At 42.9% G+C, this 27,194-nt stretch overlaps 1 protein-coding gene across 1 annotated transcript; it reads left to right on the forward strand.

The window, feature by feature from the left end:
- Positions 1–1,108: 1,108 nt before the first annotated feature.
- On the forward strand, positions 1,109–25,313 carry NGF (nerve growth factor). Its single transcript, XM_065649650.1, has 3 exons — positions 1,109–1,287; positions 21,248–21,383; positions 24,564–25,313. The coding sequence occupies exon 3, from the start codon at positions 24,576–24,578 to the stop codon at positions 25,287–25,289; it is 714 nt and encodes a 237-aa protein (XP_065505722.1). The 5' UTR covers positions 1,109–1,287; positions 21,248–21,383; positions 24,564–24,575; the 3' UTR covers positions 25,290–25,313.
- The last annotated feature ends 1,881 nt before the right edge of the window (positions 25,314–27,194 follow it).

Raw genomic sequence — 27,194 nt, forward strand, 5'->3', positions numbered from 1 at the left:
TGTCTCCTAGTTTTAATAAAATGTGACAATATGCTTGCTTCGAGTTCAGAACGCAGCATGTCCATGTGGCAAATAGGAAACTATTATCTCAAAGCTCCTTTGCCTTCTTGCTCCGTGCACCTTCCACAGCCCTTCCCCTCCCCAGAGGATTCCAGGACAGGTCTCCAGATGCCTGCCCTCTTCTGGACGGAATCTACACATGGTCCCTTATTTCCACACAGATAAAATGCAGTGTTCTGCTTTTCAATGGAGGACAATTTAATTATTTTTTCCTCACGTGTGTGTAATCACAAAGGTTACACTATGCCAGAATGAGAACTATGAAATTCTAAGGGGCTGCTTCATAATTCTCTATATAGTTAGCCAACTATTTTTAGAGTATTTAGATAACTTGCTCTTTTTTTTTGTTTTTAATCTTATGAAACTTCTCACTTTTGCATTTCTTTCCTATATTCATCAGTGCTTAAAACACACTGTTGTTTCCTTGTAAAGTACTTAATCCTCCTCCACAAACATAATTAAAAACATTTCCATCTCGCTTTGTTGCTTAAAGTAAGCATGTTAAACACAGAATATTGTGGCTGGAAGGGCTCTTATATAATCTCTTCCTCTGCCCCAAGTCAGGGTCAAATATTTCTTTGCTACTCTAGACTAGTGCTTGGCTGACCCCTGTTAAACACAGCTGATAATGGGGACTGCACCATTCGTGCAGGGAGCCCAGTCCACTCCTTCACCAGTTAACTATTAGCGTTCCTATCGGTTCGTTTGTAGCCTTAGGAGTAAAGGGCTCTGGGGCCGATTTGCAAAAGAACCCATCCAGCGGGGAGCCGGCAGCCTCTTTCCGCCAGCTCCCATCTTTAAGTTAAGCGCAAGGATTAAGATGCAAAGCAGACAGGCTGAAGCCAAAAACGCCCCTTAAAGACGGTTTCAGCGCTTGACAGCGCAATCGGGTTTGGTTTTTTTGTCTCTTGGGTTTTTTTTTTGTTTTTTTTTTTTTTTTTCTTGGGGAATTACACCCGCGGAGTCACACGAAGCAGCGCAAGGCTTTGAAACTTTCCCTTGCACATCTGTGCGTGAGCGCCCGCGCTGGGCCCGCGGCCAAGGGCCGGATTCCTGCGGCTCCCACACGTGCGCCGCACTAGGACCCAGCGCGGGCTGTGAGTCAGTGAATGGGCTGGGGAGGCTGCGGGATGTGAATGGCTCTGCTGGCTGGGGAGAGCGGCCACAAACCGGGGTGCTGAGCCCCGAAAACCAGCACGGACCCCCCTCCGGACCCCCCGCCACCAGGTGAGTGACCCCGCGCTCCGCGCAGAGTAACGCGGCGCCTGCGACCAGTTGTAGAACTTCGGGATCTTCAAAATGAGCCGATGTGGGGTTTTTTTTTTGCTGCACGGTGATTTTTCGCTCTCCAGAGGGGGAAAAGATGGGGTGGCTTTGAAATACTGAGTGCTTGTTGCTTTAAAAATAGCGTTTGCGAGAACGGTGTGGTCTAGTGAAACTGAAATTGCATCTGCTAATGCAGGTTAAACCTCACGCACATCTGGAAGGTGTTCATAAAGCATTTGTGTTTAAGCTTAAAGCTTGAAAAACATCTTTCGTAAGAACAGCTTAACCTTAGAGAAACGTGCTATTCGTCTCGTTCTTTTAATCCAGGTATATGAGAACTTAGTTCTGTTTGCATCATACAGCAGTTACACCAATGTGAAAATTCTTTAGTGTCTTTGTTCTGAATATTAAGGCTTACTTAACACTTTCATTTTTTTCTTGCCTGTGATAATTCTACTCTAGATAAGAACTCATTCCTTTCTTTACTCATATAAATAAATAGGAATTCTGGTAAATCAAAGCATGACTGGCTTGGGGCAGAAAGCTTTCAGCTCTAGGCAGAGCAGTTCACCGGTGTATCCTGCGGGATGTTCCCCTGGAAAAGCCTCAAACCCGCTGCCCGCCTGCTAGTGACAGCGTTTATTGATTTATAGGGGCTGATAACACTGTTCGAGCTGATACACCAGGCAGACAGAAACACGGGGACCCCAGCCAGGGCGACAGAAGGGATTTTTGTGCCGAGAACAAAACGTGTTTGTGCTCCAGTTGCTTTCTTCACTTTAAATTCTCCTTATATGCTCAAGAAGTTTTAGAAAAACAGCGAAAGTGAGCGTGCTTGTCAGGCTGGTTTTTCCAAGTTGTCACAACTTCGAGGCTGCATTGTAACTGTTAGTCAGATAATTTATGGGTGTTTTCATACATTAGAGTATCACAATGAAGTCCTTTGGGCACTTTTTTGCTAAGCCAAAATAAAACGTGACAATTATCTGCAAGGAGATGGGGAGGACACTGATCTGCCTGTACGTTCATACTCTGCACTTGTGAGCTGTTGCGGATAGTACAGAAAACAGGCTTTAAAAAATAACCCTGACAACTATCACTTCAGACATTTAGCTGAAATTCAGAAGGTTACAATATTTTCTGCACTTTCACAAAGAGGTTACAGTGATGAAGAACCAAATAAACTGCAGTGTTCACATGAGTATGACAAGAAAGATTTGGCCTTTAAATGTATTAATAATTACATACATGAATAATTTTCTAACAAATCTCAGCACGGTCGGGAGAGACGCCGTCCTGAGGAATCCGTGCGGTGCAGGAACAGTGATTTCACACCTTGATCCGTCCTGAAGGGATCTGTCAGTCTCACTGTTGGGCTGTCAGGAAAGTTACTGTGGCTTTTTCTCATCCTCTGAGCTGAGCCGTGCCCATTTGCTCAATCAAAAGCTGAAATTGGATTTTTCAGATGCCTTCATTTAAGTTCAGTGGAGAGTTACAAGAGCACAAAGGATCGTTCTAACCCATACGCTAACAATTGTTACATGGAATAACTAGGCAGCCTATGAAACCACCATAAGATGCTAATTTAAAAAATCAGGTTAGAAAAATACCTAAAATACGTATTCAGATTGGCATTTTCAAGTGTAAAATGTCTTTCTTTAGTGGGATTCCTAGTACAAGGGTCAGACAGAACACATGTGAAAACTAGATTATTTCAATCAATAGAATAAGTCCTATAAATTCCCCTATAGCTCCATGGCTTTGGCTGTTTAAAAATGTTCCTTTAAATGCAAATTCTATGAAACCGTTTTCTGTTTCTTTACAAAATGCTTATAGGACTAAAAGAATACTGAATACATATTAATTAGCATTAACTGAATTAATTAAAGGCATGTGGAAAAAATATTGCTAATTTCAAAAAGTTAACACAATTCTGCCGTTTTTAAGCCTATATTTTAAGAACAAACTCTGCTGATAAAAAATAAAGGGTTAATGAAATTAATGCTTTCGTTCCAAAAGATTCAACGTCCTAACATCAGAAAGTCAATGCTGGATTGGTGGGTTTAGGAATATTTGTCAATCCTTCGCATCTCAGTGAAACTCAACCCCTTCCAAAGCGGCGGCAGCTTTGGTGACCTCTGCCGGCAACCGCCCCGGTTCAGTGACCACCAGCTAAAACCTTCGCTCTTGCTCTTGTCAGGAGATCGTATGATCTATTTAATGTGAGTTATCCGCACTCTTATCTGCCCGGTTCCACTAATACCAAAGCTATAGGACTTAGTGGAAAGAAAATCTCAGACTCTCAATATAAAGCTATACTGTCCCTGCATCCTGAGTATTGTAGTCCTGGTCTTCATTTACGTCCCAGAAAAAAAATAAGATAAACAAGAAAAGGTGCAGTGTGATGAAAGGCCTGGAACATTTTCTGTCTTTAGAGAAACTACAGAGATAATGATTTCTAAGTCTGGAAAAGAGACAGCTGAGGAGGGGTATAATGAAGATATTTATAGTCATAATTGTCCTTAAGAATTTAAAAGGAAATGGCTGTTGTCGTCTCCCAGTTCAAAAATCGAGGAGCGAGAAATAAAATTAGCAGGTGGCAAGTCCAAGGCGAAGAAAAGAAGGTGGTTCCTCTCTGTGGGATTCCTTTCCACAGGATATTGCGGTTCGCAGGGGTTCAGAAAGCAATCACTCGTTCCCAAAGCAAAGTCCCTGCGGTTCAGGAAACGTGTGATTGCAAAGGAGCGCGGAGCGGGAGAGCGCGTGGAGGAGATAATCCCCACATCGCCTGAATTTATGAACTGCTGCAGCAGAGCGAACACCGACGTGATGAGCTTCTGGTCCAGGGCAGACACCCCGAGCTGCTCCGCAGCCTTAGCCTGGCAAATACCAGACCTGCCCCGGCCAGAAAAAGGTGACTGTGAGATTTGCTATGGGTCGGTGGGTCGCTGAGGAAAGAACGGCGATTCTGGCAAAACAAAGAGGTAAAGATAGAATGACTTATTTTTAGCTTTAAGAATTAGGTGTAGACATGTTCACGTGAGCTCCCACTACAGAAAGACATTAAGGCTGAGATTTACAGTATGCAGGCAAACCAATGGCTAAACAGATGATGACTGAGATAGTGGAGAAAGGCCTGTGAAAGCACATAACTGTTCGATCTTCTGAAATTCACTGAACTATACTGCAAATGGGAAGATACAATTTTATCTCCTATCTTTACGGCCTGTTTATTTTGGAGCCGACTCCTTATTTGAAACTCATTATTGAGCTCAAATCTTTCCTGCTTTCACTAAAAATATACGTACATCTAAGTAAAAAGTAGCATGACACCATTCATCACCCCGACAACGCACCTTTCCTTGGAGAACCGCATCCCCTGCAAAACGCAGCCGGCCAGAGGATGGCAAAGCAAACAGGGAAATGGCAAGAACCTCCTGCGTGTTCCGAGGCCGAAAGGCAGAGACATGAGACGTCAACTCAGCTTTGCTAACCCGTCCCAAGCGCAGCCGACTTGCTGTTGATGCATTAAACGTGTTTTTCAGACTGTAGCAAGCGTAAAGAAACACTACAATTATACACAACCTCCTGTGCACAAAAGTGGGATTTTGTGCCCACAGATTTTGCTTCTCTGGGATGATTAAGTACTTGCAAATGAGTTACGATGCACTGGAACATTAACACCTGGCATTTGTAAACAATTACGGGGATGCGGCAGAAGGGAGGAAATGAAATGTAATGGCTACACAAATGAAGACGGGCGCGCTGGCTGCACTGGCAGGGAGCTGGGGATCCCCAGGACACAGAGCTGGCTGCACTTCAGCGCTCAGCACATCCCAGCCCAGGACACGACTCCGCACACTCGCCGCCCCGTGTGCAGGAGAAGGACGGACAGACGCGGGACTCAGTTACCTTCAGGCGCAGCGCCTGTGTCACTGGATTCATGCCAAAGACATTTAGATCACACTGTTACTGTATAAGAGTATGTGCAAAATGCTGCTCGTTATTTGGCGCCTGCATAACAGCCATGAAGGTGAAAATCACCGTACTATGTAGAAATCAGGCCCTACCCACATATCGACATGAATGAGATTTCTCTGGCATATTATCCAGATCCAAAATTGCAATGAATGCCTGAGGTAGTTTGAAATAACAGCTTGATGGCTTCAGTGCCAGGCTTCTGTAGCACCACCTGAATTCCCCGTGCCATCGTTCAATGAAGGAAACACCTTTGACTTTTCCTTATCTTGGAGGCAACGTTTATTTCTCGGTAAAGAGCCTTTCTTTTTTTTTTTTTTTTTTAAATTATTTTTTTTTTCCCTAGGCTTGTGCATTTGCAACAATTCTTTGAGATTTTATGGCACAGCAGGTGACCACTCACTGTCAGAACCGTACCTGCAGCAACCAGACCGCTCCATGGAGCTCAACACTTCTTTTGTCCAGGGATTTTCTAAAACTGAACACAGACCATTAAACTGATTCCAAAAAAATCTTTCCCTAATTTATGTTCCTGGCTCCAAAATCAAATTTCCTGTTCCCATAGGGTCCATAACAATGTGCTAATAAAAGATCAGATTCTGCTCCCATTGACTTGTTGTATAGCAAAAGTCCCATTGATTTCAGTGGAAAAAGATTCAAGTGTACAAAAAAAAAATCCAACAGAAGGTGAGACAATTTCTTTGCCTTTGTTTTGGGCCTTGTTTTATATATTATTGACAAAATCATAATGATCATTTATGCTATAGAAATATGGAACTCCTTCCAGGAATAAAAGTAATGAAATTAGTGAATGATCAATAAAATTATTCTCCTTCTTATACTCAGGGTCGGTCATTTCTTTCAAATGGCCATATTTGTGAGAAACATTGCTGCATTAAAGAGTGTGCAACAAAAATTGATTTATATCAGTTAGTAAAGTGCTCAGAAAACTAATAAAAGCTTAGACTGTTTCTGACCGTCCTGACCTACGACGAGTAAATTAGCCCAGTATAAATACCACTTGGAAATTATTATTTCTTTGACAACTTTCTATTTCCTAAGTATGGCTTTGCTAGTCTAAAAATTACTTTTTAAAATTATTTTTCCTATTCTTAATAATTTCATATTTTTCCCTCTGTACTGTGTAGGTACAGAGGTGACGCAAATGTTTTTGTGGTCTGGTTCACTGATCTATTTTGATTGCCTTTATTTTGTTCTTCACACAACCATATGCGATCCCGGCTCTTAAAAAAAATAAAGAGTTCTTCAGAAATTTTTGTCATACAAGCCAAGCACCTCGTTGCTATATATTACTTTATGATATGTTTAACAGCTCTGGCTCACAGAATAAGTGGGGTTTTTTTCTGTTTTGAAATATATCTTTTATGTTTTTGAAGCCTTCATGTGCTGGATGACTCAGGTATGAAAAAAAGACCTGTGCTTGTTCACGAAGAGCTTTGCCCCGTGGTGAATGACACAGGCTGCATTTTCCAAAACGCATCATTTCCTGCCCATTATTTCACCAACCTTTGCAGACGCTCTGTGTCCCGTCCCAGCTCAGAAGGTGTTTAAGGCACTTGTGTTATCGCAGCCATTCTAATCGCCCATTCAAACTACCTGGTTGCTTGAAACATTTCAAGAGCAACTCACAGTTCTGATGAACGCAACTATAAATTCAGCGTTACTTAGGAACCGCACACATTTTTAATCTTATTTAGATGTCCGAAGCAAACTTTCTAAGTGCAAGTGACAGACTGTTAACGGCACTGTCTGCGGCAGCTGCTGCTCCGAGATTGCTGATTTCATAGCACGATTTGCTTCAGGGCCATTGACAAGTTTGTTCAGACTGATCAGGAGAAAATGTCACATTTATATACTTTTCTGCTTGTTTCTGATCTCCTAAGAATCCTTAAGTATCAGGAAAAAGAAATGCACGGTTACACCTTTTTGCTACCATCTTCACACATCTAGAAAAGGACTAAGCTTTGTGTTGGAACTTCCAACATGGAAAATACTTGCAAGTGACAAATGTAAATAATTTTTTGTTAAAAAAAATCAGTATACAGAACAAATTAAGCAAATCAGTTAGACAGGGTTCCCTGAGAGGCAGATGGCCTTCAAATATTGAGAAGAAGTGCAGAATGACAGAACAAATCAAACTGGAAGGGACCTCAGGAGGTCACCTGTCCGGCTGGCTGCTCCGGGGACCTGGACGCCGAGCAGCAGCAGACCGGGCTCAGGTGGAAGCCGGTGGGATCAGGTGGGATCCAGTAGGATCAGGTAGTCAATGACAGGCAGCAAACTCTCTGCAATATTCTTTTCTTGGCAAGAAGTGCTCAGTGCAGAATTCTGGGGACGAGCAGAGTCCAGCCAAGGAACAGCATTTGAGGGACTTTCTGTCTCCAAGGGAAGACTCAGATTGGCTCCAGTGATGAAGGACGATGTCCGTGTGACAATGTCCAGTCTTTATTACTGTTTTGACACATACAAGATTTTCCATATGAGAATCCACCAGTTCTTTCTCTCATTAGTGAGTCTGGGAGTTTTGGTTTAGGGGTTTCTTTTTCGCTTTTCTTTTCCAGCTGGCTGCAGTTCACAGTCATCAGCTTTGGTATTTTCTCTTTTTATTATACGTTGCGTTTCACCAAGAATTTGGGTTAAGTGCTTCCATCACCTATAAAACGATATCCTCTCCCAGGCCAGATTCTTTCCTGACTGTTTGGCTGCTGTACTGCGGACTCGGCCCAACTCTTCAGCTCACCCCATTACCACATTTTTTGACATAAGCAAAACAGTAAAAGTCCAAAGGGGCTTAAAATCCTGGGCAGATTGAGAAGGCTCAGACACTTGGTGCCTCTTCCACTACCAAAGCCAAGTGCATCAAAAGGAACCACCTGACGAGAGGTTCAACAACAACAGGAACAGTTGTTCGCACACCATGGAGTTAAGCTGCAGAACTCTTAGTCACAAGGTATTTCGCTGCTAAAAATGTAAATGGATTCAAGGAATAGCTAAACAGTTACATGGCAGGGAAATATAGCGAAGATTTTAAACACACAAAAACCCCTCTGGCACGGAAAGCTGCTCGTCCAAACACTGCAGGAGGAAAGGAGAGTGGTTGGAAAAGCACCACTAATGCTTATCTTGCTCTTAGTCACTTCCTTAGGGATCTTCTGTTTGCCCCTGTCAGAGACAGGATCAACAAGATCAGGCAGTTATTTTTCAATCAATTATGTAACATTAGTCCAAGGTTGTTTTATACTCACTTCTTCCCATAATAAAGACTCCAGTCCTGTAAATAAGACTGGTATTCTTCATTCATCTATGGATGACATTCCTCTATATTCCTACCATGTATTGCTGTTTCATAAAATGTGGTGTTTGCTTATGCTCAGTTTACCAAGCAATCCGTAATGCTCTATGAAAAGTTTTTTCCTCTTCTTTGTCTTACTTTTCATATTTGCATTAATTGCAAATATTGTTGCTGCAGATCACAGATATGCATGTTAAGCAGCTCAGGTTCTACACTTCTCTGTTCCTCTGGGTTCTTATTTTTTTTAGTCCCTGCACCGTGTTAAAACAAGCAGTACAATAAGCAGCAGAAATAATGAGTCAGAGTTTCTGGTGTCTATTAAATCTGCAAGAATCTGTGAGGTCTGAATAACATTCAGGACACACAGGTACATGTCTGCCCTAACATACCTTTTCTAATCGAATGGACCTGTAACACCACAGCTTTTATTTTGGTCAGGACCAGTACCTATCCCGCATTTTCATCAAACTTGTAGAAACGTATTATCTTCAGCATATTATATTTGGGCAGAAACGTATTAGCTTTAAAACCTCTAACCTTCTGTTAGATGTGATGGACACTCAACAGTTTCCAGGGTCATTGGGTCAAGGGTTCAAGTGACGGTGCCACTTCACAAGTGTCATTTCTGTGTTTAAACAGACTAAAACCAGGTGATGCCCTTTGTTGAACTGCGTTTGAAGTCCCTCAGTCACACTGCACTTGTGTAGTAGCGTGTGCTTTATTTACAGAGCTGTCAAGCCGCAGAAGCTGGGCGTGCTTTGATTTTCCTGGTCAAGAATCCTTTCCATTCCTCTCCTTGTTATTGGTGTTTCTTATCAATGCTATTTATACCCAACATCTCTGTTTTTGTTCTGCCTAGATCCAAATCCTCCCTGCCCCAGTAACTCTTGCCAAACCCTCCCCTCATCGTTTTCTCAGGCACAGGCTGTAAACACAAGAGTGCAAAGGTTCACCGCTCAGCCTCACATTCCAGGACACTTCACATATGCCAAAAAGTGTGAGTTTCTGGCTCTGCCAAGCATGCAGAACCACGGCGTGAGAGGGACTCGAATCCACCAGCTCTCCCGAGATGCAAATTCCTGCCCTGGAAACTGCCTGTGTGAAGCAAACCAGTGTTATGGACTAAAACCCACTTTTTTTCTCTGTGTGTTTTGAGAGAGAAAAGCATATGCCCTTTTCCTTCTCATTTCTCTCACTCATTCTTTTCTATTTGAAAGTGAAGAAATTAGAAAACTATTTAATGAACTGTAGCATTTCTTGCCTTTGTTCAACATTTCAAATTTTTAAGAGAATTCAAGTCATGTGAATTCAGTCCTCAGCACTCGACCCATGATCATGCCAACACTTGAAAGGAAGTACTTTCTAAGAAAATAACACATTTCCAATGCCCCAGAACAGCCAATGTCATATTCTTGGCCAGATTTAAAGCTAATCTGTCTAGATTTAAGGTAAAACAAATTTATAAAAGCTTGTTTCCAAGTGACATACATTTAAACTCCGACATTGTGCACAGAAACCAGGTACACACCTAATCATCAAAACTTCCCTCTGGTTTAGATTTCAAGCAGGCAATGATCTTGTGAGGTGTACAGCTTGATTATCTGCTTTGAACCGAATATTCACCCAAAAAACCCCCACAGAAAAGTGGAAATATGCTAAATGCAAACACAATAGGCCTCTTTAAAAAGACTTTTAAGTCAGACACCTGCTAGACATACATTATTTAACACACAAATAAATAACGCTATTTTTCTTGTGTTAGACAATCTAAAATTGTAATGTATCCACCATCTGATGAAAATTCTAGTAAAAATGGGCAAATACCAATGAAAAATCTATTCCCAATGCTGTGATTATGACAACAATCTGTGGAGCTCCAGTCCAGCAGCATTTGGGATTTTCACACTGTAAATCACATCTGCCTACACAGTATAGTACAGCCAGATAGGAAAATTTTTAATCCAGGTGCGTGATTTGCAGCCAGATGTCTGTGTTTTAACTTCAATCTTTATATGACGGGTAATTAAAGAGGACTGCTGTGTCATATTGTGTTGAGTCACAAAATGGTTATGAATACATTAACTGTGACATCGTATTAAGGTGTTCAGTGTGCTTGGAACTCCTGATATTACAAATGTGATGGAAGAGCTTCACATGACAAATACCAAATATTCATCAAAGCAAGCAGGCAGTAAAACTGTGCAGCCCTTTGGGCGCAGGAAAAAAAGATGAGTCATTTACAGATGTGCTGCTGATAAATTTTTTGTCATTGCACCACCTGGGGCACATCAGGAACCAGATCAGTATTTAAACAACCACTGTTACTTTCAGCTGGACAAACTCTTGCAAAAAATTTGACATAACCTGTCTTCAGTTCATATTTGAAACAATTTTTACTAGATGTAAGAAATCAAACCCATAGAAATATCTTTTTGGGATTAATTCTTTAAAAATAATAACTGAGAAACCTACTAACTTAACTCTAAAACGCCCCATTTCCCTTCCAAGTGTGATTTTGCTGCTAGCAGTAATATCTGCAAGAGGCCAGGCAGGTTGGTATTATTTATCTTTCTAAAAGCTTCTAAAAACTTGTTCTAATTCCTGGAAACTCTACAAATTATCTGTCCCAGAAACAAGGCAGCCCTGGAGCATCATTCAGAAAAAGGAATGTGGGACAGGGCAGGTGCCACCTTCCAGTCTATTCATCTGCACATTAGAGTGTAACCTAATGCAAACCTATAAAAAGGAAATAAAGTCGTCCTGCTCAGAGGAAGCCCTAGTGAAAATCTTCAGATTGTTGCACAGAATTAGGGTTTGGCATTTCCCTCCGTGCAGGCTGATTCATAGCGAATGCTGTTCATGCCAACACCGAAGGAGAGCAGGATGACTCAACTGATTAATCAGCTTTTTTTCTTATTAAGCAGCAAGTATTTGGCTTCCCCAAGTGCCAAAGTGACCGTTGTCAAACGTTGTTGTAACTCAGATAGTTTTGGTCACCTCTGACTCACCCAGAGAAGTGATCTGTGATCTGTGATGTGTGACCTGCGTCTGTCCCACAGCTGGTGACTGATGAACAGCAACGCTGCACCCGAGGCTGTCTGTTCACCACAAAGTCTTTGTCATTTGGGGGAGAAATGTTCCCATTCCTGTCGCTTTCCGATCAAGATTTGTCCCTAATTTGGAACCAACAATGAACTCGGGGTTTATGGGTTCTGACAGCACTACCAATTGCTGTCTAGACAAGTAGCTACTGAAACCAGAGCACCTGTCTTTTGCTAAAGAAATCTACTCACTTTATCAGCCAGAACACAGCACAGAATCTGCAGATGAACCACGTCTCTCACTGCCAATCCAAAAATTTGCTGAATTTATAACAGAGGTCATGGAAGCCTGAACTTCATTTAAACTTCATTGCACTTTGTTCTTTGCTTAAAGGATTCCCATGTACAAGGGAGTGATCAGCATGAGAAAGGACCAGATCTTTTCTTCACAAACTTTTCTGTTCAACTGTCCGTTTGCACAGAATAACTGTATGACCAGGAGAACCTTTCAAAAACACAGGCATTTATGTCAGGGACAGCTGTGGGCTCCCAGCAAGGGAGGACGTCTCCGCTCTGGACCGTCGTTCACCTCTCCTGTTACACTCACGGCTGTCGGAGCTGTGTGTGAGGTAAAGACGCTGCGGAGTGCTCGCGCTCCAGAGGCTGCTGCCTCAAGATCCAGACAAACCCCTTCCCTCATTTCATTTCCATCTTAAATTTCATTTCACCTTAAATGTCTGGGTGGGGAAGAAAAACCTCCTATCTTAAAACATTCCCAGCAGCTGCCTCCCCTCAAACTCTGACTTAACACAAAGACAGAAAACTCCTACTCACCCACTGCTCACTGGGTCTGCGCCCAGCAGCCCACATCATACAGCTAAAATATGGATCCAGTTCAAACTCTTTCTGCTCTCTGGGAGCATCAGTCAGATTTTTTGTGCAGCAGCTGCCTGACACGCTCAGGACACTGAGAGCTTTGCACAGTGCAGAAGTTTGGACCATATTTTTCTGGCCTCATAGGTTTAGTGTCAGGGTCTCAACTAAAGCTGAGATCCTCAGAGCACAGGAATGAAGTAACTTCTTAAGTCACTTTACTTACTCAGTACAGGAGAATTCAGTTTGAATTAGCTTTTTATGAACATCTATTTTGTTGCTAATGTACAGAATCCACTACATTCTGTTACTACCCCTCTTCATGGTTGCCAGCAGTTGTCTTACGTTGCAACTGTGTGAGTCACCGTGCAACGGGTTAACACAGGAGTGAGTAAATACCTTCTGCAGGAGATGAAAGCAAAGATGCTCAAGACGGGGAGAGGTCCCACGTTCACTGCAGCAAAGACTGGGTAGGGCAGCAACTCTGAGGCAACTGGTGTCAGGGTGTGAAAGGAGAAGGCAGGGAGACTTGCAGATGAAGGAGAGGATGCATGTGGAGCAGACAGCACTGGGAGCTGGAACAGAAACAAAAAGGAGTCTGTCAAGACAGAGGCACGACCAGAGGCAGGACTGAGCTCCAGAGAACAGGAGATTTCACCAGCAGGAATATATTGCTTGGTCCTTGAGTGTGCTGCCCAGCAAATCATGATCAGAGCAGCACAACTGCTGCACAAACAGCTGTTTGGACAGGGAACGCACAGGTCTGCCTGGCCCCGATGGAATCACTCAGCGCAAGGGCCTCTCGTGAGTGTTTGCTGCTGTACCACTTCAGCATTACAGCAGTCACAGGCAGCTGTCCTACCGCTGCTTTTTAATCCATCATCCCAGAAAGGTGTGAAAAAGGGTTATGGTAAAGAGAGAAGGAACTGGTACTCATATGGATTACAAACACTGACAAAAACCATTGTTTTTCTACCACTTGAGGCACACACACACAAATACAAGGAACAAATAAGGACAATAAAGCAAATAACAGCGTGAAGAAATAGGATGTTTCCCAAACATCTTGAACACTTATGTAGATCAGCTTTGCAATGGTTCGCTGTGCTGCCAATTAATCAAGATGTTCTTCTAGGCTGAAAACAGTGCAGAACAGAAAATATACAGGGAAAAAAAATAGGTACGGAGCATTTTACATAATGTCAAGACATTTACACAGAAACCACACTTCAACCTGGGTACCGAATACAAGCATAGGAAGCATGAAAGCACATGGGTAAAAATTCCAGCAGCCGCAGTTTACAAACCAGCTCTGCCTCTCCCTAGAAATGATGTAGCAGCGTCGCCTCTGAAGTGCTAGAACTCAAAGATTAAATCCTTTCTGCTTGTTTCCTTTTTCTGATCATGTCCAGAAAATGGCTCAAAGGTCTAAGCACTAGTAAGAACCTCATGTTTTTCTTGGTAAACTACCGTGGATGTCAGGAGACTATTTCTCCTGTAAGAACTACTTGTGCTTCCAGAGAACGTTACAGCAGTTACACAGATGATACTGCAACCTGATCGCTCTTTCAGGGTTTCTGTGTTTTACTTGGTTTTATTTGGTGGTGTTCGCAGATTTTTTTGTGGACAGCTCTACTATAGACGTCTTAGAGGCCCCTGTTAAGCACTGAAAAGCAAACCGCTAATGAGCCACAGCCCAATTACTTAGTTTTTTAAACATTCAATTCAACTTGGGGCATGCTGATTTAAAGAAAAATATTCACATTTTAACTTAGTTAAAAGTCTTATTCCCACGCGTTATGTGGACTTCTAACAAAATGAGTTAAATGTAGTTACAATAAGGCAGGCACAGAATGCACATGTCTACTGTGGGGTAAACACCCATTTGCAGCTGCCATGAAAATAAGTCAAGTGCTAAAGCTCCCATTTGAGTTTCCTTGTCATGATTTCCTTATTGTCATGTAAAGTAAAAAATTAGAGAGGGAATTCGATCACCAAGAAGGTAATTTAATTCTGTAGGTCTCACAAAGGTAAAATAGATTCAGCAATAGGAAAGAATATCCTAGAAGGTTGAGGTTTGGGTTTTTTTGGTTTGTTTGTTTTAAAAAAAGGGGCAGGGGAGAAAAGGAGCACAGCTACTGCTTGGCAAGAATCCCGTGTTATTCTTCACTTGCTACAGAAGTAACTGCTACTGATAGAGCAGGAGCTGGTGCTGAGGCCCATTTGATGAAGTGCTTGTAAAATGACTTGACGTTTTTGGATGGAAAATCCTACATACGCAAAGTAACGTTCCATTGCAGTATTGACTGCTTCTCCACTATCTCAGAAATCTCTGAATGAACACAAGAGCATCTCCATTTTGTAAGGTGGGAGTTTTATTTTGCAATCCTTTGTCTATATCCTTAAGGGTTTTTTAAACGCAAAAAAATCCAACACGTCACTTTGAATCGCTACAAATTTTTTTAGCAAGTGCAGCCAGATCCTCAGCTTCACTAAAATACATTTTAAGATTCTTTAAACTCTGGCCTCCTTTGCTGCATCCTTCTATATTTTGACTTGCAAGTACAGACACATTTCAACTTCCTTTTTGTATTTTCAGAATTCCTGCCCCTCTAAAATATCGTTGAGGCTTTTAAAATAGCTATAAAAGCACTGGAAGAACTGCAGAAGATAAAATTCCTTTTGATGTAAAGAATTAATAGAGCAGAAAAGCCCGAAACACACAGGTATCAAGTATTAAAAAGTCCTGAGGATCTTGGCCATAATTCCTCTTTGAACTTACATAATGTTCTTTTCCAAATTCAAGATCTAGACAAACATTACAGATATGGAATCTATATTTTGAAATCTGATCATGACATACTAGCCCATTTTTACTTTCTACCTCATTTTTGGAGTCACCACATTTTAGGTATTACGCTACGTGTCCAGTTGCTAAAAATCTCATTTGTTTCAAATATCTTTCTACAGCAGTAGAAAAGTGCAAAAGGATAACGAAAATGAAAATTATGAACTTGAATAAAAATTAAACGCCAGCACTGCTGTTGGGATTCAGCTGGTTCTTATTAATCAGGGTTTGGACAAGGATCAGGATTTATATTCCCTTATGAATAGCTGGAATCAGATCACTAGTTGGAAAAGTTTACTGGCCCTTAAAGATATTGTATTTTTCTGCCTTAACTACTTTTGGCTGTAAGATGGAATAGTAACATTGTAATCTGACTGCCCTCATACTTTCTTTTTCCAGATGAATTCCAGTTTGACTTTGGTAGTTTCCTAACATCTGAAATTCCCGTTCTTTCATTTCTGGCCATTTCGTACAGGGAAGCTCAGGACCAAATAGCGCAGGTTTGGCAGAACCAGCTCAGGATCCACTTGGGAAAGGTGTAGAGGGGGACGGGCCACGTACCCACTTTCCTGCGTCCTTCACGCTGCGTGGGATGGAGACATCGGCTTCCATAGACCCCAGGGGCATCCAGCTCCATCCGGGTGGATTTATCCCATTTATGCTGCAGTAGTTTTCACGTCAGTGGGTGCCTGAGATCTTTAGTCACTCCTTTGTGCCAAGGAATTAGGCTTTATGAAACCCTGCTGTCCTGTAAAATATATATATACAGCTTGAGGTCTGGATTGGAAGTTCCAAAGCAATCATCGCATGTCAATCATTAATTTTAGGATTTGCTGTATAGCTGATACTATAGGGAAGATATACAACCGCAGTATGCTCAGATAACTTATTCCTAGCCAGCATTTTTATTTCTAGCTCACTTAATTTTACCAGCTTTATGCCCTTGGGGCCATTGACTTCAGAAGAATCAGATTCACATGTTCCTCCTAAGGCTGTTTTCTGTCCGTTATTTTCAGAGATTTCTCACTAGTTTTGGTAAGTGACCATTCATTCATTTTTCCTTCACTGTATTTAAAGAGATTTTTATCCTGACAATTTCTTTATCTTTAATTTATTGCCTGTCAGTTTGTCTTTTTTATCTTAAATAGGATACAATTTTCTCTTCTGCCAGGGTGGCTCTGTGTGTGTTGAACACTGTTCTAACAGCCAGCCTGTCCCAGTAAGAGCTGCATCCCAAGTTTTTACTGCTATGGGCACTGTGACCTGAAGATCATGTGTTGTTTTCCAAAGAAAACCATATTTTAGACGACTGTTGATGACTCTAAATTCCCACGAGTGTATTCTGCATGTGAGAGTATCATGATGCCAAACATTACATTCGTAGAAACAGAAGTCTCGATTATGTTTTACAAATCAGTAGTTATAAAGTGATAAAGTGAGCGTTTTGGAGTCGAGCTCTGTCTGTCCCGTGTCACCAGCCTCTGTAGGTGCCAGAAGCCACCACCTCTTGCTGAGAGAGATCCCTCCCATCAGGCAGATTTACTTATGAAGGTGACGGGCAATAAAGTTGTTTTCCTCTTTTTAGGCTTCTCTGCAGAGGCACTAACAACTGAAATACTTAGGTACTGCTTCGGGAAGATGGAAGTGATAATATTAGGCTCCTGTAGAGAAGTAATTCCCATTACTTATGCCTCAAAAAGCATAAAATAAACCCAAAGAAGAAGTGGTTTTGAAAGCCTTATTGGTTTCTGATTTGGTGAATCCTCACCCTGCAGGTCAGGACTCACAGTGCTGTTTTCTCTTAAGTGCCTAAAGTGGACAGATGCATCAAGCACTCATTACTGCCCTTGCCCAGACTAAACCTGAGTCAGAAATGCAGAGGACGCTGCTGATGCTCGCGGTGACACGATGCTCGCAGTGACACGATGCACGCTCATTGCTGTGGGGCAGCATTCTTCTCAGTCTTCTGCTCTCCCCAGAAATACTCAAAGGAATATTTCAGTTCTGGAGGCATTTGGAACAAAAGGAAGTGTATGAGACGCAGGTAGCTTCCAACTGACTCTCCAGCACACATCAAGCTCTTATTTACAGGATGAGTCACCGTACACATAACAGAGGAATGAAATCTTGAGTCCATTAGAAATTCCCATTTTCTTGCTCATCAGCGAAGCCGAAGGGAAAGCTGACGTGCCGAGCCTGATGCTGCTCTTACTCATCATGGCTTAAGGATTCCCTTCCAGGCCTCTCAGGCCACAGACGTTTTTTTCCCCTGAATTGCTGCCGCTAGATTTTAATTCACATACCTGTTCAAACGTTTCAGTGAGGAAGATGTGCCAGTTGACACCTTCGCTTTCACAGCAACTCCAGAAGCAACTGCCCCCCTCATTTCTCTCTTACTCCCAGAAGCAGCGCGATAAAACTCAGACACTAACTGGTGCTTATTGGAGTGACGTTCGTGATCCAATTTACTGCGTAGACGGCCAAGCATATCGTGCATCATTGCAAATAATACCAGAAAACAATACTGGCTGCAAACCAGTAGCCACAGCACAGCACGCGTGCTCCATATGGTGTCACTGAAAAATCGCACAAACTTCACGGCTGGGTCCAACCCTGTACAATAATATATCAGCAGCTTCTTCTGCCATTGTTGAATAAAGCAACAACTTCTCATCTCTGAAATGGAGGGGTCTAATAAAATACTGTGGGGACTCTCTTGGCTCATTCCATAATCTGAAAACTGTTATATCCTGCTACTGTGATGTTAATTTTCTTCTATTGCCTGTAATCTGAATTACAAAATTGATAAATCGGGTGTGTGTTCTCACAAGCCTAATCCCTTGTATTTCCACACCTTTTGAGAGTAACCAGGTTATTTGCACTAGGGAGCTCACTTCTGAAATATGTGTCGTTTCAGAAATTCAAGATATAATCAGTGTTTCTGTAATCACAAAAGGATTCAAATATTCTGTTTATTTTTTGCACATCCCTAAAATACACCAACAACTTCAAGAATGACGGAAAACAGCACTCCAAATTCTATCGTGCTTTAGATTACAGCATTTTGTGCCTATGTTTATTGCCTATGTTTATTTTTAGTTAGAAAATAATTTACTTGCTGTACGAGCCAAACAGAGCATTAATTTATCTTTTACTAGCGTAGGAGCTACTTTAATGGAATCTGGTGAACGTGCAATTAGAAGGCTGAACTGTCTTCTCTATTAAAATAAGGCACTAAAAATATTCTGTGTTACAGACAAACCCATTTCTGAGAACTGTTCCTAGCTGAAACAAGGCAATACAGTGAGGCTACAATTTCTGCTGGAAACTGAATTACTAGAATTCATGTTCCTTTAAGACTTAAATATATCTTAACTGCACTATGTTGGCAGCAAAGAAGAAAGCAGCTATTTCTCTTCATTCTATAGGTATGAAAAAAACCCCTGTTCTTAATGTCAAGCATGATTCTTAGCAGAGCGATCTGAATGCCCTGGGATGATGGATACTGGATGTTCTTCTAAGCCCCAGAGCAAATTTCCGTACTGGAAAGCTGTCTGTTGTTCATGATATCATGGTCAAATGCAGCCAGAAATAAGAAACATTAGAAGTCCATGAACTTTCTGAAATGTAATTGTTTTTCAAGTAAACTTCAAGCAGCAGGTTTTCATCCATCTCCCCCAGCCTTTCCTACCGAGTCAATGAAAGAACAAAATCAACTCACTTCAAACACACATGTAAAAATACTCCTGAAGTGTAGCAAAACATAGTGTTGATGTTTTGCCAGTTACCATCAAGTCTATATAATATTATTCTGTGAAAACAGCTGATTTTAGAGGAGCACATAACTGGAAGGGACCCTCCTGGGTCGGTTAAGTCCAGTCACTTCTGTTTAAAATATCCCCTCCAGAAAAGCTATTTAAAACACGAGGATTGTGACGGATGTGCAAAAGAAGTATTTGTGACTTGTTCTGACAGAGCTGAATACCTGAGGGAGGATTTTCTGTTGGTTAAACATCACCACTGCTGCTCTCTGGAGTTGTGCTGAATCCAGTTTCCATTTTCTCTCCTTTAGAAAGTTCAAAATAAGCCATTCTGGAGTGAGAAGCTGCACTGGTCAGTGTCCTGGGGAGAAACAGGGGATGATGTCCTGAACAAGTGGTACTCGCAAAATGGAACTACTTCACCACAATACACCATTTTTTCTCCCCACTGTAACGCTACTTCATCAACCCTTCCAGGTTTAAAAGCGCTGTATTTCTGTATTCTAGCAAAATCACAGCTGCCAAAATCCAACGGCAGCTTTCACAGGGAAGTGTCAAATCTAGAAAATGCTCTTGGAACTCCAAAACTCTCACATATATCTTTACATGCTTTATAACCCTGTCGCTAACTGTCCAAGTGCTGTGGTCTGAACTGGAGTCGATCTGCACTGGAATAGGTACCAGTCTGGAGGCTTTACATGGAACAGAGATCTATACAGGGATTTGGTAACAATTTTAGCACTGCTATTCTTATCGGGAGCCATTAATTTAGAAAATGTACTAAATTTTCAGTTCTAAATAAGTTTCCAGGTAACGTACCCTTTTTGTCTGTTCTTCCTCAGATTCTATGGGATAACTGTTTAAAAACTGGGAATTCCCTATATATACTTGTTTTGCTTGGCACTTGTTTCATGTACAGGTGCCTGCAAGCAAAGAGGGTTTTTTTACGCACCAGGTTTGTAATCGTGCACGCGTGTAATTCTGAAGAAATACTTACTTTAGTAGGATATTTTATTAATTTCTGGGAATCGTAGGTAGAGAGGAATAGTGTATAGATGCTGTCTTCAGCATCATTTGAATAACACTGCATCATTTACTGGATTCCGCCACAACCAGAATCCGGGAAGAAGACAGTAAAAGAACTTAAATAAACACCCTGCTGAAAATAAACTCCTTTGTGGTTAAAAACCAGCCAGTTGGAACTGAAACAGTGTTTTCTTAGGGTGGCAGAACAGTCGGAAAAGTTGTTGGATTATTTTTGGCAGTGGCCAGCATATTATAGCTCTATCATTACTGTTACTGAACTGTTAAGAGTCCACTGAAAGGGTTATTACTTTACTAGTAAATTCTTGCAAAAATACAGCGTACTCAATCTGGGAACATGAAGCTTCAGATTTTAGAACTTTGACCTTTCTGACACATTCGCATCCCTGTAATTAGCTTAATTCCTAAATACTTCAACCACGCAGGTACAGGAGAACATGACAGCAGCAAATCCAAAGAGTGTCCAAATCACAGAAGTGCTGCCCGACGTGCGCAGCGAGCACACACAGACTGACGCCCGCGCACTGCCTGCAAACAGCCTTGGAAGGTTTCGGTCGGATTTTTAAAAATTAAGCAGCTTGTATTTGGATCTCGGTAGGAGCCGAGCCCAGTGGCTGCAGTTACTGGCAGCAGCTCTCCTGTGGACAGACATCGTGCAGGTGTCAAATGAATCCAGTTCATTCCTTGGCATTCGCAGCATGCTCTGCTCAGCAAATGCTCTTGAGTCTCCACACTGAATCCAGCAGGATCTTTTGCAGTACAGGAGCAATTATACAATCCTTAGTTACCTTATACAACCCTTAGTTACCTTATACAACCCTTATTTACCTTATTGAATGGAACACATAAGCTATCTAAATATTTAAGATGAATAAAATACCATTTCTATCACTTTCAATGGCAGCCCTGAATTTACAATATTTGACACCACGGCAGTGTCAAAGGCACAGGTCAGAGAGCCAAGCAAGCGGATTTGTCCCTGTATTCCTGCTATCGAGTGGCGAGCGGTACTGAAATCACAGATTTGCTGGCTATTTACTGAAACAAACCCTTCTCGTTCCAGCGGAAGGCGGAACAAGCAGGTCCCGGCTCAGCTGGCGCAGAACGGCCCGATGGCCCCGGGCGGCCCCGCGCGGCTCCGCGGCTGGAGGGAATAGAGACCGGGCCGGGGTGCAGTTCTGTGTGCGGATCACTCGCAGGTAAGCACCCCCACCAGGATATACCATTTAAACACTTTCAAATGACGCTCGACCAACATACAAGCGGGGAAGAGAGTTGTCAACTTGAAAAGTCACCGGTTTGTCTTCTAAAGAATGAAGACAAGTGCAGTCTGCATTTAATACTCTTATTTTTGGAAAAGCTTTGTTCTTCGACTTATTAAACAAGTTGCTTCGCTGATCCCTGCTAGCTGGCTACCGTCTGGCTAAAATGGGAGTTTTCACTTATTCTGTCTTCTTTTATTCTGCCTCCAAACATCCCATCTTTTGTGGGGAGTGTTTACTTATAGTGAGAGGTGGTTGACTTAGAACTCACAGTTCTCATTAAACATCCTCTGGTTTAGCAGTGTTTCTGTATTTTTGGCATTGAAATGCCCGCGATAACCCTTGTGGCCAGCGTTACAAACATACCCGTGTACTCCCAGCGCTAGAACTGCCAGCTGGGCATCGCCCTGCACTTCAGGTGGGGGCACTTGGCTGCACTGCGAACACTTCTAGAAAGCACCAGGAAAGGGTCCAGGAACTAAATATGTCACAAAGTTTAGAAATACCCAAAAATAGCCTGTAAAATATCTGTACGTGTCAACAAAAACGTCTACAGTCCTCGCAGTGTAAGCCATACCTATTCTTTCAATGTTAACATTTTTTGCTTGTGCTGTCATCGAGTCCAGTCCACTTCTTTAAACTGTCAATTTCTGTTCTCCACTAATTTAATAATCGATTTAAAGATTCAGTTCTGAATATGCAGGAAAACTACCAGGTATCTCAAATCCATTTTGTTTGTGTTTGGGCCGTACTCCCCACAGAATGTCTTAGCACAAGGAGAGGAAACACAAGGCAAGTTTAAAAAGAAAAAAAAGGCAAGCAGGTGAGATCTTTCTGATTTTGTCGTAATGGCCTTAAAGCAATAGCCTTAGCATATGCAGCACAAGCGATGGGAGATAAATGTAGCTGCATTTTAGAGCAGAGAATCTTGTACAGCACAAAACCAGAAACAGTTCTTAGCGAACACTGAAACATCTCCTTCCTACAGAAAGAAATAATTAGAAAAGGGGTTTATGTATAAACACAATAGGTTGAGGCTGCTCTTGGCATGTCTAAATTGCGCCTGGATTTTGTTCAGCAAACCTTTCCCATTAACATTTCTGTCGGGAAAGCTAACTCTTTGGAGATGTAATGAACCATCTGATTTTAATTTGGTTGCAGAACAAGGGGTTACTCTCTGAATCGCGCAAGCCAAGCTATTGAGCTACACCCAGCTCTGTTTCCTTATACAGACGATGACGACTGCTCAAGCACGAGCAGCGTGCGGGAGAGCAGCAACCCTCAGCCTTCTTTTAAGCAAATTAAAGCAGCTTTGGAGCAGTAGGGATTTTCTCTGTGCGAGAGATTTGACTCTCCTCATCATCGTTTTGTCCCCAATTTTTCCAGGCCAACTGTGGCACAGACACCCGCTCGTGTGGCTTTTGGCCTTTCTCTTTTCTCCCCTTGCTGCAGGGACTGCAGCATCTTCAGTCTCTTCAGTCACCACCTTCACTTGGCATCTCCCGCTGATTTCTTAAATGCTTGTCCAGCCCTGCACAAACACCGCTGTTGATTTCATTTCAGCTTTTGTCCGAGATAACACTGTCCGCCCAAGATCCTGTGGGACATCTTAGGGCTTTGCATTTTCTACAAGATTGTGCTCTAACAAAGCTAAACCCCTGGTTTAGTGCTTTAGCACTGCTGGGGATTCTAGTCGGAGAAAGCTGAAGAGAGGGAGGGGGGAACTTCAACAGTAATTGACCCACACCCAGAAAACACATTTAGATGTGCTGGGAAATCACAGCGGAGCTGCAGAGCCCGATTCCTCTTTTCCAAGCCCTGTTTGTCCAGCCCTGCCCGCTGGCCGGACACAGCCACATCGGGGCCAGCTGAGACATGTCAGGCAAAACAAGGCAAAGAGACGGGAGGAGTCTCACTTAGTGATTTTTATTTTTTTTTTTCTGTTTATACCCCGTTTCTGTTCATCAAGTCTTCACAGAGGAAATACAATGTCTGCCCTTAACTGCAATTTCAGATCGTTTTGGAACAGCTCTCATTCCCAGGATGCCTGTTGGTGATTTGTTAACCCAGCATGTGGCTAAATTAGTCAACAAGTTACTTAACAAGGTATTACTGCTGCTGGTCTTCTAGCATAAAATTGCTCTTAGCAAAGATCTAGACATTTGTGTTACACTTTCTCCACATCCAAACAGATGTGCACACTCTCCTGGTAGAAGGATGCTGGCACTGGACGTGCCTTGTAGTGACATTTGAGGACCTTCCTGCTTACGGCACTCTGAGAAAAGGACGGTGTTTCCCCAGACATAATTCCCAGTACTGTGGCCACAATGATTTTAGCGATGCTATACCTGAGATGCCAACCCAGAGCAGCCTCTCACCCATGGGGCTCCTGAATAATACCCATATTTGTCCTAATAGGCAGCTCGAACACGGAAAGATCCCGTCTGCCTTGTGATGCCTGAACTCTTCTGGGAGGGACCGTGGGCTTTATCTGCCCCAAATCAGCAGTGCGGTGTCTGGAAAGGGCAGATGGGGCAGATGGAGGCTGCGGTGGGGCCCGTCCGCACGGCCGGTAACCGCAGCCATTGAGTGTGTGGTAACGGCACAATTCACCAGGGCTGCCCCATCACCAGGACCCGCTCGTGCTCCCCACCCCAGCCCAAGGACACCTCTGCAGACACATTAACTGAACCAAAAGCTATTGTAGCCAAGGGAGTGCTGTGGCCCTCACTGCTCTGCAGGATATTTGCAGCCAGGAGACCAGCCCTGGCCAAAAAGGTTGCTGCAAAAATCACTAGAGATTTCACTCTTGGGAACATGCTGTCTCCATATGGTCTCCACATTAATAACACCAAACAAGTGCTTCATAAACAGTGTTCTAACAACAAATACCAGAGGAATTAATAATAATCTAGCTATTATTTTCTAGTGTTCTCGCGCTATTAGGAACATTTATGCTGTCTGAATGAGCTCTTCCAGCAGAACAACATCTGGCGCCCATATGAATACCTGACGAAATCTGTATGATCCCGAGTATCTTATAAATTTATTGTCAGCAATGGCATCCGTTTGTGCCAGCATGGCTTACAGTAACACGACGTTTTTCTTTTGTTCTAGGTGCATAGCGTAATGTCCATGCTGTACTACACTCTGACTGTAGCTTTTTTGATCGGCACACAGGCAGCTCCAAAGTCAGAGGACGATGCTCCACTGGAGTATCCCGCAGAACCCTCCCTGCTCAATCCCCACGGCGGCGACGGACACCACGCTCCCCAGGCAGCTCCGCAGACATCCCACGGCCACTCCACGTGGACGATAGGTAGAACAGAAGCTCTCAATATCACCGTGGACCCCAAGTTTTTCAAGAGGCGGCGTTTCCGCTCCCCTCGGGTGCTGTTCAGCACGCAGCCTCCCCCGGTGTCGGGACACAACGCGGGGTTTCTCAGCGGCGCGGGTTCCCTCAACAGGACTGCCAGGACCAAGAGGACCGCGCACCCCGTGTTGCACCGGGGAGAGTTCTCGGTGTGCGACAGCGTCAGCATGTGGGTTGGGGACAAAACCACAGCCACCGACATCAAAGGCAAAGAGGTGACGGTGTTGGGAGAGGTCAACATCAACAACAACGTTTTCAAGCAGTACTTTTTCGAGACCAAGTGCAGGGAGCCTAAGCCGGTGTCCAGCGGGTGCCGGGGGATCGACGCAAAGCACTGGAACTCGTACTGCACCACCACGCACACCTTCGTCAAGGCGCTGACCATGGAGGGCAAGCAGGCGGCCTGGAGGTTCATCCGAATCGACACGGCCTGCGTGTGCGTGCTCAGCAGGAAATCGGGGAGACCCTGAGACAGCCCGAGACCCCGCGGCAACGACCCCCCTACCTCAGTCTGTAAATTATTTTAAGTTATAAAGGACTGCATGGTATATTTATAGTTTACACAGTACAGAAAGAACCTCATTATTTATTAAACTCTTTTGGAAACCTTTTGTGTTTTGCAATTTATTTACTGGCAGGACCCTTTGAAAGATGTTCGCCTCAGCCCTGCGGCTCTGAAATGTTCACGGGGCCATTGAACAATCTCTGCTTGATATCCTACAAAAATAAAATGTTTTCCACACATATTCCTCTCTTCCACAACAAAAGAGTTTTCCTCACAAAACCTGCCAGTTTACTCTTAAAATCTTGTAGGTTTATTCTAAATTGAAATGTTTTTTTCAACTACCAAGAGACTAAAAGAGGCCTTTCAAAACTTGCTTCCAGTTTTACTAATTATGCATAAAGATATTAATCTTATATAATTAATCACTTTAGTGAACCCCTGGTAGAAATACTAGTTCTTCATGTTGCTAGATAAATTTCCAACTAAGACCTTTAGTGTATTTTTTAAAATTGCTAAATTATTTTCACTGTGAAAACAATCCATTCTGAATTATTCTGGAACATTTGTCTGCACAAGAGTAGAAACTAGATGTATGTATAATTGCATTAAAATTGTATTTTACAGCTCATTACTTATGAGCTATATTAGAGTGATGGGGCTGCAAATGTCAATATACGTATATAAATTACAAAAGTTAATGTGGCTTATAATTCAAATTTGAAAATTCTCTCAAGCTGGCATTTTGGCAATGGGGACCTCACGTAGGAGCAAGCCTTTTGATAGATGGAAAAAAAAAACCAACCCAAACAAAAAAACCAGACTACAAACCAATACTGAGGCTGTGTTTTAGCAAGGAGCCCCAAAATAATTTGCTCATAATTTCCGTGCTTTGGAGAACTTTGGTCTGTAGAAGTTCACGGCAGGGCCTGAGGCCTACGCTGGGTGTTCCAGTCATCGCCCACTGAACAAAGTTGCAGTTTCTCTCATTGTTTCCTTTGGAAGAGCAGCTGTTATCCATTGCAGAAACTATTTCGAAACAAAATACCGTTCAGGTTTTTCGGCTTGGTTTCTTCCACATCCTAGAGGGCACGCTCACAGCCCTGCCCTCCCTCATGCACTGTTGTTTCTTTAATGAAAAAAGCAGGCCTGACACTTGCTTCCTCCACATAAACAGCAAAGAAGGGCAGCAGATCTCTAGAGAAAACGGTAAAACAGTGCCAGTGGAAATAACCAAACCTAGGCAAGATGTGCTTTCTGGTGTGGGGGAAGTGGAAGGCACGGAGACCATTGCAGATAATCCCTGGAATGCCACTTTCCAGCCCCCTCTAGTAGGTGGCTATGGTGTGGGACAGCAACATGCCAATGAGAATGTCGTGCTCTCTCCAGAACAACATATTTGCAGTATTTGCATGAATAGTCAGTTATCTGAAAGGTCAAGGCGAAGGCAGGCTCCTGACTGTCCTGTGTCTGCCAAATAATGGCGACTTGTTCTGGAGCAGGGGGAGGCAACGAAGACGAAGGGACATGTACAGCGTGGTCATGTCGGCATCAGATGCTCTGACACGGTCACAGAACAGTCACCACGGGGAAGGTGGAGGGAGATCAGTGAAATAGCATTTTTGATATCATTGTTGCTACCCCGTTGTTTGACACCATTGTTCCAAACCATAGTGAAGCCAATGATGAGCCATGCTTCATAAAGATCTTCCGATTATCTCAATAAAAAGTTCTCTCTTAGCATCCTACATCAGAGCCAGGTGAATTGTCATGGAAAATTCCTCTACGCCAACGTGCTGCGAGGGGATCCTGAAAGCCAGTGTTTCCCACATCATCCTGGCAACCCGGGCTCGGAATGCGATGCCTGCAGGAG

This window comes from Caloenas nicobarica, chromosome 21, assembly GCF_036013445.1.
Source record: "Caloenas nicobarica isolate bCalNic1 chromosome 21, bCalNic1.hap1, whole genome shotgun sequence".
Lineage (NCBI taxonomy): Eukaryota > Metazoa > Chordata > Aves > Columbiformes > Columbidae > Caloenas > Caloenas nicobarica.